The 12,311-nt window shown below is 44.1% G+C and overlaps 1 protein-coding gene across 1 annotated transcript in view; it reads left to right on the top strand.

Moving 5' to 3' along the window:
- The window catches only part of LOC143805746 (interleukin-13 receptor subunit alpha-1-like), an 84,924-nt gene extending 80,064 nt beyond the window's left edge, over positions 1–4,860 (top strand). The window contains exon 11 of the mRNA XM_077285362.1: positions 979–4,860. Coding sequence (XP_077141477.1) covers positions 979–1,083 — 105 coding nt within the window. The 3' untranslated portion in view covers positions 1,084–4,860. The remainder of the gene's footprint in view (positions 1–978) is intronic.
- Positions 4,861–12,311: the final 7,451 nt, after the last annotated feature.

Below are 12,311 nucleotides of genomic sequence, written 5' to 3'. Positions count from 1 at the left end.
TTCCAATGACTGACTGCTGGTTTGCAAAGTTGTAACTCTAATCTTAATTAAATTTCTATTACATCAGTTCCCCCTGTCCAGACGAATAGACTTACAAACTTAGGGTATGGGCACACGTAGGTGGGATCTCTGCGGATTTTTCCGCACCTGTTTTTGTAAATCCGCCGGTAAACCGCACTGCGGATTTACTGCGGAATTACCGCTGTTTTTATGCGGATTCCTATTGAGGAGCAGGTGTAAACCGCAGTGGAATCCGCACAAAGAATTGACATGCTGCGGAATAAACAACGCAGCATTTCCGCGCTTTTTTTTTCCGCAGCATGTGCACTGCGTATTTTGTTTTCCATAGGTTTACATGGTACTGTAAACTCATGGAAAACAGCTGCGAATCCGCAGCGTCAAAACCGCTGCAGATCCGCAGCAAAATCCACAGCATGGGCACATACCCTTATAATCCGGGCCAGAAAATGGGTACAGGTTATTAAAAAATGTGTATAAAGTGTTTTCCAAGGGAGTGGACCCTAATTTGGAATTTAAAGTTGCAAGTATGGTGTCGTGAGTGTAGTGTCCAATGTAAATGTTACGACAAATGACATTTACAGATTTTGCCATTACTGTTAACAATTTTCCCGGGTTACTGCAGATGAATAATAGTTTTAGTGTTTACTTTTCTCTGCGTTCATGCGACGAACACTGGTAGATGAGGAAATCCTAAACATTTTTGGCCACTGCAGCCTGGAGACAGAAAACAAACAGATGCTGAATTTTTCTCACATACCTGGTGTGGACAGATCTGAACATAATGACTCAAGTCATTTTCTTATAAAGTCTCATATCATGTTACGAAATGGAAAATTTTAGGAACCGTTGCCAACTTCCTCCTGCTTTGCAAACCCCACTGCTTTTATATGACAGTTAGATGTGTATTTTTTTTAATATTTATATGGACTTTTATCCTTTACTTCTCCATCTCCACAGTATTGGTTACAGTATGGGAAACCGGTATACAACGAGCCCAAGAAAGAGGAAGTCTGCGTGGTGTCGTTACTAGAATCTTCACCATTATCTACTCTAATTGAATAAGACTTCAAATGGAAAAATGTGAAGATGCGTTCTATTCCTGTCCTATTGTTTACACCTTATGACAGCCGAACTTTAAACACAGACGATGTGACCGATTGAGGCCGCAGTGCGTGAGTGTTGAAAAACAGAGACAAGGATCTTTGGGATTCATAGTCTACAGTAATGCACTCCATTAAAGACTGTAGACGTTAATGGTCAGGAGTATGGATTCCTCGTTGTTCTTCATGAAGATTACCATCCTTCTGTAAAATTCTGAACACCTTTAACAAGTTTTCATTGATGAAGGGGAAATAAGACGATTATTGGCACCCCTCTTTTTCTCAACAGCACTAATGCTCCTCATACGTTACTAGAGCAAGAATACAGGGTAAGCTAGCCATTACGTTGCCACTTTTGTACGCCCATGTTTGTATAATGGCACCAAAGGGTATAACATGCGTTTATACAGAGATTTTTTTTTATCCAACAAAGAACTTATATTATGTCTTATATACCAACAAGATAGTTGTGAATTAGAGACAAATAGCTAAAAACAGTTGGGAAGGTTAAGGATGAATAACCCAACTATGGCTGAAACTCATACCTGCATTCCAGCTTGGCCATTCATTATTTCAGCATTCTATTTCTAAGAGCAACAATCAGGCGTGAGAGAAGAAATCCTCTATAAAGTGATGTCAGGGGACCCATCCGGGACCTAGTTTTTGTGAATAAGTGAATATTTTCTTGTCATGAACTGTATTATTTATTTATGGAGAAGCAGCAGAACTTTATTTGCAATAAGGTTTTTGACGTACCGGCAGTCATTTTCTCAGGAAGTTATAATCTGCTTCAGAACTCTGTGAACTTAGACTTTTCTATTTTTGTAATGTTTTAATTAAAAAATAATAATTATAATATAATTTGTATTACATTGAATTATGTTGTGTTCCTGTAATAATTGTTGGTGTGATTTTTTTATTTTTTTTTTATTATTATTTTGTATATTATTTTTTAATCAATTTTAGTTTTACTTCACTATGTCCAGAGCAAAAACTAAAAACCAAACTGAAGTAATTAAGACCTGTACTAGGATATACAAGAAAGCCAGAACCAATGAATAACTAAAGAAATAATGCTTTTTGGTTAATTGAGCTTGTCAAGAAGATTCGCAGGACCCTGTCCATAGACTGTGGCCATCGGGCCAGAGCACTGCAAACCTCCCACTACCCCAGGGCTAATTTTCTTATTAGTAGAAATGAAAGTGCAGAGTTTCTAACTTTTATCTCTACAATATTGATTCCTCTATTCCTGAAACCTGTGGGTCTTGGAGCCAGCGGTTGGAGCTGCAGCCAGTCACCGGTGAATCCTCATCACGCTCCTCAGCATTGTGCCGGTCTTGCTCAACCTTCCCAGTTAATCGTTTTTGTAACAACTCACCTCTTTGTTTAATCCATTGATCCACACATGGAGGAGTGACTCTGTTTTCTCTTTATTTTCTGATTAGTAGACACTTGTGATATTATGCTTGCATTGCGCCGCAACGTATTGATGTCACAAGTCCTACTTGTCAGCAGATGCTCCGGGCATGCCACTAGTAGTAGGATGCTTGCCGAGGTCTGGTCTAGTGGTCATGGATGTGGGGGTCCTGCAAATCTTTTTTTTCTCCACTCTACTTACTATTATAAGAAGCATGGGGAAGGGTTGTATGACATGTTAAAGGTTAAAAAAAAATACAACTGCAGGAATGCTTTTAAAATGATAAAATGGGCGATTCTTGCCTGCTCTTACTCTGGTGTGTACAGTGGAGGTTGCTCTGGTGGTCTGTGGGACCAAAAGTCAGGATGTCTCTCTTCTTTCAACTGTTGAGGCCAATTACTGGCTGCAACAGTTTGGTGACTGAAACGGCACATCTGTTGACACGCTGTAGTCAGTCACAAGCCTCAGCAGCAACAGTAAGCTAACCAAGAACTGGACGTCATGGCTTCTGGTCTTATTGCAGACCAACAGAGGCCTGCGCTTGATTCACTGGGTCATAAGGGGACCGATTGTGGCTCAGCATATTTTAAAAGCATCCCTGTGGTTATGCAATTTTTTTTTTTTAGTTTTGTATAAATAGGGAGAGCTTATGTTCGCGAAGAATTCCCCCTTTAACAGCAGGAGGCAATAATACTAGCATTACATTTTATGGCTGTATAGGATGTTATGAATGGATGTCCTTTGAAGGGAACGTGACAGCTGTTACATGCTGCCTCATCCATGGGCAGCATGTATCAGACACTGGCTTTATGATTTCAGCCATGTGTGTTTAGCTCTGAAATGTTGCTGCGTTTTACAGAAAAACATAGTTTAACAGCCACCGGGAACTGAGTCGTATGGGAGACTAGTTGGACAGGCGAGTCCTCGGCGGCTTCTCCCCGCCCGCTCTCCATGAGTGACCAATCTCTCCCTACATCTGCACGCAGAGATGTCACTCTCCAACTAGTCTCTCATGTGGCTTGGTACCTGGCATCTCCTCCCGCCTGCTTCCCTGAAGTGACAGGTCTTTCCATTGCATGCATGTATAGGGAGAGGCCTGTCACTCCAAAAGAGCGGACAAGGTTTGTCTTCCATGCGGCTCGGTCACCAGCGGCAATAAAACTATGTTTTTCTCTGAAACACCACAGCATTTTAGAGCTAGACATGTATTGCTGAAATCATGATACAGCATCTGATACATGCTGCCTGTGGATTGGGCAAGATGTATCAGCTGTCAGGTTTCTTTTAAAATATAAAAACAACTGCAAATAATATTGGGTAACAAATCAATACTTGCAGTAACCACCCTTTGCCTTCAAAACAACACCAGTTTTTCTAGGTATAGTTGCAAACAAGTTTTTGAAGCAACTCAGCAGGGAGGTTGTTCCAAAAATTTAGAGCCCTCACTACCGATCTTCTGTGGATGTAGGCTCATGCAAATCCTTCCATCTCTTCATGCAATTCCAGACTTTATGTTGAGATCAGGGTTCTGTGGGGGCCATGCCATCACTTCCAGGACTCACTGTTTTTTACCCAGACTGTATGTTTGGTGTCATTGTTCTGCTGCAGAATAAATTTGGAGCCAATCAGCAGCGTTCCTAATGTTGTAACATGATGAATAAGTATCTGCCTGCATTTGTCAGCAGGGAAGACACCATTAATCCTGAATCAAAAACTCAATTCCATTTGCTGACATGTAGCCTCTATTTTGCAAGGACTCTTCACTAGACTTGAGCGAATTTTTCAGAATTCAGTTCCGATTACGATCGGTGGCGAATATTGTTTTTGCAATATTAGTCAAACACAGCCGAACATCATTGGAGTCAATGAGTGGAAATTACCAAATAAGTTCGGAACCGATCATCAAACATAAATTTGACACGAATAGGGTAACAATAAGGCATTGATATAGCAAATTCATATTCAGCTACTGAATCCGAACATATTGTCAACTTTACTCTCCACCATGATCCACTTTTACCTGTAGGCACCCACTATTGTACCGCTCTGCAGCTCTTTTAGTAACAAAATACCTTTTGTTACAGCCAAATTTTTCATTCACTGAAAACTGTTGACTTTTTTTTTTCTGCACATCAGTTCTAATATTTTTGTGCATAGTGAGGTAATTGACCTTCATGCCATGTGGTAGATACGTTTTTTTGGCTCAATTCATCCATGGAGATCACCTATGGGCCACTCGTTGCTGCCCTTTTTGAGCACTGCTGGGTAGTTACTGATTTAAAAGGGAAATAATCATGGTGTCTTTCATCTGCTGTACTTCTAGTGTAAAGGCCCCGTCTCACATAGCGAGATCGCTAGCGAGATCGCTGCTGAGTCACAAGTTTTGTGACGCAACAGCGACCTCCATAGCGATCTCGCTATGTGTGACACGTACCAGCGATCAGGCCCCTGCTGCGAGATCGCTGGTCGTGTCAGAATGGCCTGGACCTTTTTTTGGTCGTTGAGGCCCCGCTGACATCGCTGAATCGGTGTGTGTGACACCGATCCAGCGATGTCTTCACTGGTAACCAGGGTAAACATCGGGTTACTAAGCGCAGGGCCGCGCTTAGTAACCCGATGTTTACCCTGGTTACCAAAAAAAACAAACAGTACATACTCGCCTTTCGGTGTCCCTTGCCGTCTGCTTCCTGCTCTCACTGACTCCCGGCCGTACAGTGAGAAGTGAGAGCGCAGCAGTGACGTCACCGCTGCGCTCTGCTCTCACAGTACGGCGGCTCAGTCAGAGCAGGAAGCAGACGGCAAGGGACCTGGACACCGAAAGGCGAGTATGTAGTGTTTTTTTTTTTGGTAACCAGGGTAAACATCGGGTTACTAAGCGCGGCCCTGCGCTTAGTAACCCGATGTTTACCCTGGTTACCCGGGTGCTGCAGGGGGACTTCGGCATCGTTGAAGACAGTTTCAACGATGCCGAAGTCGTTCCCCTGATCGTTGGTCGCTGGGGAGAGCGGTCTGTGTGACAGCTCCCCAGCGACCACACAGCGACTTACCAACGATCACGGCCAGGTCATATCGCTGGTCGTGATCGTTGGTAAATCGCTAAAGGTACCTTCACACGAAGCGACGCTGCAGCGATAGCGACAACGATGTCGATCGCTGCAGCGTCGCTGTTTGGTCGCTGGAGAGCTGTCACACAGACCGCTCTCCAGCGATCAACTATGCCGAGGTCCCCGGGTAACCAGGGTAAACATCGGTTTACTAAGCGCAGGGCCGCGCTTAGTAACCCGATGTTTACCCTGGTTACCAGCGTAAAATCTAAAAAAAACAAACAGCACATACTTACATTCACGTCCCCCTGCGTCCACTTCCTGACTGACTGAGCGCCGTACAGTGAGAGCAGAGCGGTGACGTCACCGCTGTGCTGCTTTCACTTTCACTTTGCGGCGCTGAGTCAGAGGAGGAAGCAGACTGCAGGGGACGCAATGTGAGTATGTGCTGTTTGTTTTTTTTACATTTTACGCTAGTAACCAGGGTAAACATCGGGTAACTAAGCGCGGCCCTGCGCTTAGTAACCCGATGTTTACCCTGGTTACCAGTGTAAAATATCGCTGGTATCGTTGCTTTTGCTTTCAAACACAACGATACACAGCGATCGGACGACCAAATAAAGTTCTGGACTTTATTCAGCGACCAGCGACATCACAGCAGGATCCTGATCGCTGCTGCGTGTCAAACGAAACGATATCGCTAGCGAGGACGCTGCAACGTCACGGATTGCTAGCGATATCGTTATAATGTCGTTTCGTGTGAAGGTACCTTTAGTGAGACGGGGCCTTAAGTCTTTCCCAACCACTGCGTCTATGGTCCTCAACTCTTCCCATTTCTTTGTGTCTTCAATGCTGAGAAACACTGTCAGATACATCATGTAATACCATCAGGGAGACTTATTGGATCCAAATTTATTCTTTAGCAGGCAAACATCCCCAAACATACAGGCAATGTCATTAAGAACTATCTCCAGCATAAAGGAGAGCTAGGCATCCTGTAAATGATGATATGGGCCTCCTGGTGAGCTTATCTCAATATCAAGTCTCTCTAGGATTACATGAACAGACAGAAGGATTTGCACTGTCAACATACACAGAAGATCTGCGGTTAGTTCTCTTACACTTCGCCTAGTGTGACGGTACCTTAAGCGACGCTGCAGCGATAGCGACAGCAATGCCGATCGCTGCAGCGTCGCTGTGTGGTCGCTGGAGAGCTGTCACACAGACCGCTCTCCAGCGACCAGCGATGCCGAGGTCCCCGGGTAACCAGGGTAAACATCGGGTTGCTAAGCGCAGGGCCGCGCTTAGTAACCCGATGTTTACCCTGGTTACCAGCGTAAAAGTTAAAAAAACAAACAGTACATGCTCACCTGCGCGTCCCCCAGCCTCTGCATCCTGACGCTGACTGAGCTCCGGCCCTAACAGCACAGCGGTGACGTCACCGCTGTTGCTTTCACTTTCAGTTTAGGGCCGGCGCTTTAGTGTCAGGAAGCAGAGGCTGGGGGACGCGCAGGTGAGTATGTACTGTTTGTTTTTTTAACTTTTACGCTGGTAACCAGGGTAAACATCGGGTTACTAAGCGCGGCCCTGCGCTTAGTAACCCGATGTTTACCCTGGTTACCAGTGTAAAATATCGCTGGTATCGTCGCTTTTGCTGTCAAACACGGCGACCTAGCGACCAAATAATGTGCAGACCTTCTAGCAGCGACCAGCAATTTCACAGCGGGATCCAGATCGCTGCTGCGTGTCAAATACAGCGATATCGCCATCCAGGTCGCTGCAACGTCACGGATTGCTGGCGATATCGCCTAGTGTGACGGTACCTTAAAGGTACCTTCACACGAAACGACTTTGTAACGATATCGCTAGCGATCCGTGACGTTGCAGCGTCCTCGCTAGCGATATCGTTTAGTTTGACACGCAGCAGCGATCAGGATCCTGCTGTGATGTCGCTGGTCGCTGATTAAAGTCCAGAACTTTATTTGGTCGTCCGATCGCTGTGTATCGTTGTGTTTGAAAGCAAAAGCAACGATACCAGCGATGTTTTACACTGGTAACCAGGGTAAACATCGGGTTACCAAGCGCAGGGCCGCGCTTGGTAACCCGATGTTTACCCTGGTTACCAGCGTAAAAGTAAAAAAAACAAACAGTACATACTCACCTGCGCGTCCCCCAGCGACTGCTTCCTGACACTTACTGAGCGGCCGGCCCGAAAGTGAAAGCACAGCGGTGACGTCACCGCTGTGCTGTTAGGGCCGGAGCTCAGTCAGTGTCAGGAAGCGGACGCTGGGGGACGCGCAGGTAAGTATGTACTGTTTGTTTTTTTTACTTTTACGCTGGTAACCAGGGTAAACATCGGGTTACTAAGCGCGGCCCTGCGCTTATCAACCCGATGTTTACCCTGGTTACTCGGGGACCTCGGCATCGTTGGTCGCTGGAGAGCGGTCTGTGTGACAGCTCCCCAGCGATCAAACAGCGACACTGCAGCGATCGGCATCGTTGTCGCTATCGCTGCAGCGTCGCTTCGTGTGAAGGTACCTTTAGGTATTTGGAAGAACCACCTTGATGAGTTCCTTCAAAAACTGTGCAAGTTTGCATAGAGGAATTTTTATGTTTTGGATGGTCGCAACAAATTATTTGTTTAGATTTATTTTTTGTTCTTTCACTTTGTATTTGGTTAATTGATGCAAATAAACTAATAATACTTCTATTTTTTTAAGGGTATGTGCACACGCTGCGGATCCTCAGCGGATTGGCCGCTGCGGATTCGCAGCAGTTTTCCATGAGTTTATAGTACCATGTAATCCTATGGAAAACAAAATCCGCAGTGCACATGTAAATTCTTTGTGCGGATTCCGCAGCGGTTTACACATGCTCCATAATAGGAATCCGCAGGTGTAAAACCGCAGGTGAAATCTGCAAAAAAATCTCGGTTATTCCGCAGGAAATCCGCAGTGCTTTTTACCTGCGGATTTACCAAAATCAGTCCGGAAAAATCCGCAGAGTAATCCGCAGCGTGTGCACATACCCTAAAGCATTCTTACTGTGCAGCATTGTTCCTAAACTTGCCTAAAACGTTTGTGTAGTAGTGCATACAACGCACACTTCAACACTGAAATTGAAATACCAAGATGGACAAGCCATAAAGTTATGCAAATTGGTACACCCAGATAATATACCTCTCTGATGCATTTCCTTATTCCATCCCTTTCCCCTTTGTTTTGTCTCCAATTACATTTTTATGGTTATTACAATCCTGATTCTAAGGCAACTATTGATTGTATAATTGATTGTGTCTTTGTTATAAAAAGTTACAAATGTTTTAATTTGAGAAAATAAAAATTAATTGAAAAGAAAGGTATGCAAATCAAAGAAATTATGTCGCTAAGACATGCAAATGCTCAAAGGTTCAAACACCCAGGTGGCATGTGGGAAGGCCAAAAAGTCAGAATTTTTTTTTTTATTAATCTACACAGAACCTCGAAAATCAGATAAAATGATGGAATGATTGTGTGATGCCTTCTGATAATCAATGTGACAGTTATCACCACTTATTGCAAACAGAGTGACATAATGTGACTTTGTTATTTCACTACAGTAGATAACAATGTACGTAGGCCAAGATGTCAGTACTGTTAACTGATGTGTATCCCATTGGTTGGGTGAACAACAACAAACTGAAGGAGAGCAAGAAGTGCACAGAAGCCAACATCAGCAGGAACAGTTCGACAGATTAGAAGAATTGACGTGTAGTGACGCATTTTGCTTTGCAATTGAAATTGAATATCACGATATTTGCACGAAATTGGGCTGTTAGCCAGATGTCCCACTACAGGATTGCCATTGACCTCACACCATTGGCTTCAAAGACTACTATGGTGTAGAGCAAGATGGCAGTAGAGCCTGGAATGGAGGTGTATCCATGGAGATCATCTTCAGTTATGAGTTTTGTTTTTGTCTTGGAAGAAACGATAGCTAGAGATGGTCTGAAGACGACATGGGCAACACCACAGAGGCCTTCATGAGGGAAAGGGGTGGCATAGTGTTTGGTAGCCGGATGGCTCTAGTCTTCATTTTCATGCCGGGCCTCTCTGACCTTTCCCGGCACCTGCGCGCTGCAGTACTTTGCTCTGCCCTCAACAGGGCAGACAAAGTAAGCCTGCGCCGGAACTGCAGTGTGAATACAAGAAGAGGACGTCATTGTAAGAAGACCGCCCGGACATTGTACATTGTAAGGTGGTCCCGGACCGGACCGCAACGCCCATCAGACCGCAGCGGGACCGCCCCCCAGGTGAGTATAATCTAACCTCTTTTTCTCATCTTTCAGGATACATTGGGGGCTTAGTACCAAACAAAAGAAGTGGGCCTTAGAGCATTTCTTAAAAATATATAGAAATTTTATTAAGACAATTAAAAAAACATAGTCATATTATCATAGAGACAATTATATGCAAAAAGAGGGTGTAGATGACATCTAAGTGCCACGTACGCAAAACAGTTGGTCAAGTTGTATGGCAAAAAAACAGGAAATAATACAAATATGCATATGTACTCCCGCAACAGATGGCCACGTATAGAGTATACCACTAAGAAATGTGGTAGTGACCGTTGGTAATTCCTATTCAACAATTAATACATAGACCCAAAGTATAAGATAACCGTATAATCCAGATAAACATACGGGTCAAAGTAATACAGAAGGAATTATGACAAAAGTCAAAGATCACATATTATGAAGTTATGCCAAAACTGAGGGGATTGTACCAAGATATCAATCCATAGATGACACATAATTTGTTATATCATGTATAATGAAGAGAAAAGAATGCCCACAGTGCACCAACCTGAATGCGTAGCGTGGAAAAGCGGACCCCAACGCGCATTTCGCAGTGTTGCTTCCTCGGGGGCGTGGTGTTTAAATGAAGGCTGCAGGTATTTATAGCCGCAGGCAGCCAATTATTTGTGTATATGGCATCATGCGGCACTTCCAAAAGCAACAGTGCCCGACCGGAAGTCAAGGCCACAGCGTCCACCGTCATCAGCCTGTGCCTGCTGCTGACGCGCCAGACAAGCAGGCAAAGGGCCGAGGACGTCATGAGGACGCGTGACCATGGTGATGGCCAGACACAAGCCAGAGGGAGCGCACGGTGCCAGGAGGGGCGTGTCTAAGTGTGTGAAGGCCAGGAGAGGGAGCGCATGAGATGAGCCGTATTGAACATAGTAAAAGCACATTGTTTTCAGGAAGAGATACATAGCATTACAGAATGCTGTAGATAAGCCCCTGATGCCGGTGGGCTTAGCTCATCTTCGATTTTGGGGGTGACAGGTTCCCTTTAACAGTTCAGTTGCTACATTGATTGGAGAGGTGGACAAATTACTGGTTGCACAATCAAAAGTATCTCGGGAGCCATTTTTCTACACGACTATTCCGGGCTGCATGTTGTTTGTGCTACTGTAAGCCGCTTGCGTGAACTGAACATCCTACCGTGGCCTGCAGCATCTCCAAACCTGTCTCCCATTGACCATCTGCACTGTAATTGGTTGGAAATTGGAAGGAAGCTACTGGCAGCAGATCTTGATGATTCTGTCCGGTCCTCTTGAGGGAGGTGCAGCTTAAGGAATAACCGGAGAACAGTAAGGCTGGTGGCCCAAACCTCCTCATCTTTAGAGGTACCTTTGGGGACAGGGATAGTTAAGGCCCCAGTCCTTGAGACAGTTCAGAGCCCCTTTCCCTATCATGAACAGCCACAGTGTGACAAAAATACAACGTAAATAGTCTGAAGAGCAGCTAAAGATAACTTATGGGCTAGATGGAGATAGTTTTGTTGTTTGTTTTTTTTCAGAATGCACAATAGCGATCTACGTTATGCTTTTTTGAGTAATTTTTCAAATTAACCCCTTCATGACGTTGTGATTTTCTGATTTTGTGCTTTAGTTTTTTTCACCCTTCTTCCTAGAGCCATAACTTTTTTTATCTTTCTGTAAATATAACCATATGAGACCTTGGTTTTTGTGGGACTCTTTGTACTTTTGAATGACACCATTGATTGTACTGGAAAATGGGAAAAAATTCCAAGTGTTGTGAAATTACAAAAATTAAATAAAAAAATGAATTTATAAAAGTTATATTCAGACACCCTTTTCCCAATATAAATATCAGAAAAAAAAATTTTTGGTATATATTTTTTACTGTTCATGTTTCATACCAAACAACCTGGTGAAAAAATTCTCCAGGGTGTTACGGTCATGTGGATACCTAATATATGTAGGTTTTTATTTTTATTACACTTACTAAAATGATAAATATCTTTTTTTGCTTTTATTTTTCCATAATTTGCCCCTAGTAATTTTCCACTGTAACTTGGTCAGCCATAGGTGCCCCAGTTGCAGAAGATAATAGCTCCATATTGTGGCTGAAGTAACTGCCAGAGCTGATCGGTGTCTGCTAGTAACCAACAACTCTGCTATGCTGGGCAGAGACTCTCGTGATCGACAGGTCCTACAGGAGCATTCGCATGGCCCATTGAGCTCTATATAGGCAATGAAATGGAAGCGGTAATAAACCGCTTCTGTCTTCTCAAGGTCCCCAGCTATATCTGACAGCCGGGCACCCGACCTGCTTCTCCTAGATTGCAAGAGAAAAGTCAAAGACAAGCGCACAAAGGGTGATACAGTGTAGGGTAGAGCAGAGGTGTCAAACTGCATTCCTCGAGGGCCGCCAACAGGTCA

Source organism: Ranitomeya variabilis, chromosome 2 (genome assembly GCF_051348905.1).
Source record: "Ranitomeya variabilis isolate aRanVar5 chromosome 2, aRanVar5.hap1, whole genome shotgun sequence".
NCBI lineage: Eukaryota > Metazoa > Chordata > Amphibia > Anura > Dendrobatidae > Ranitomeya > Ranitomeya variabilis.
The sequence above is the reverse complement of the archived record's forward strand: the minus strand, read 5'-3'. Positions and strand labels throughout refer to the sequence as shown.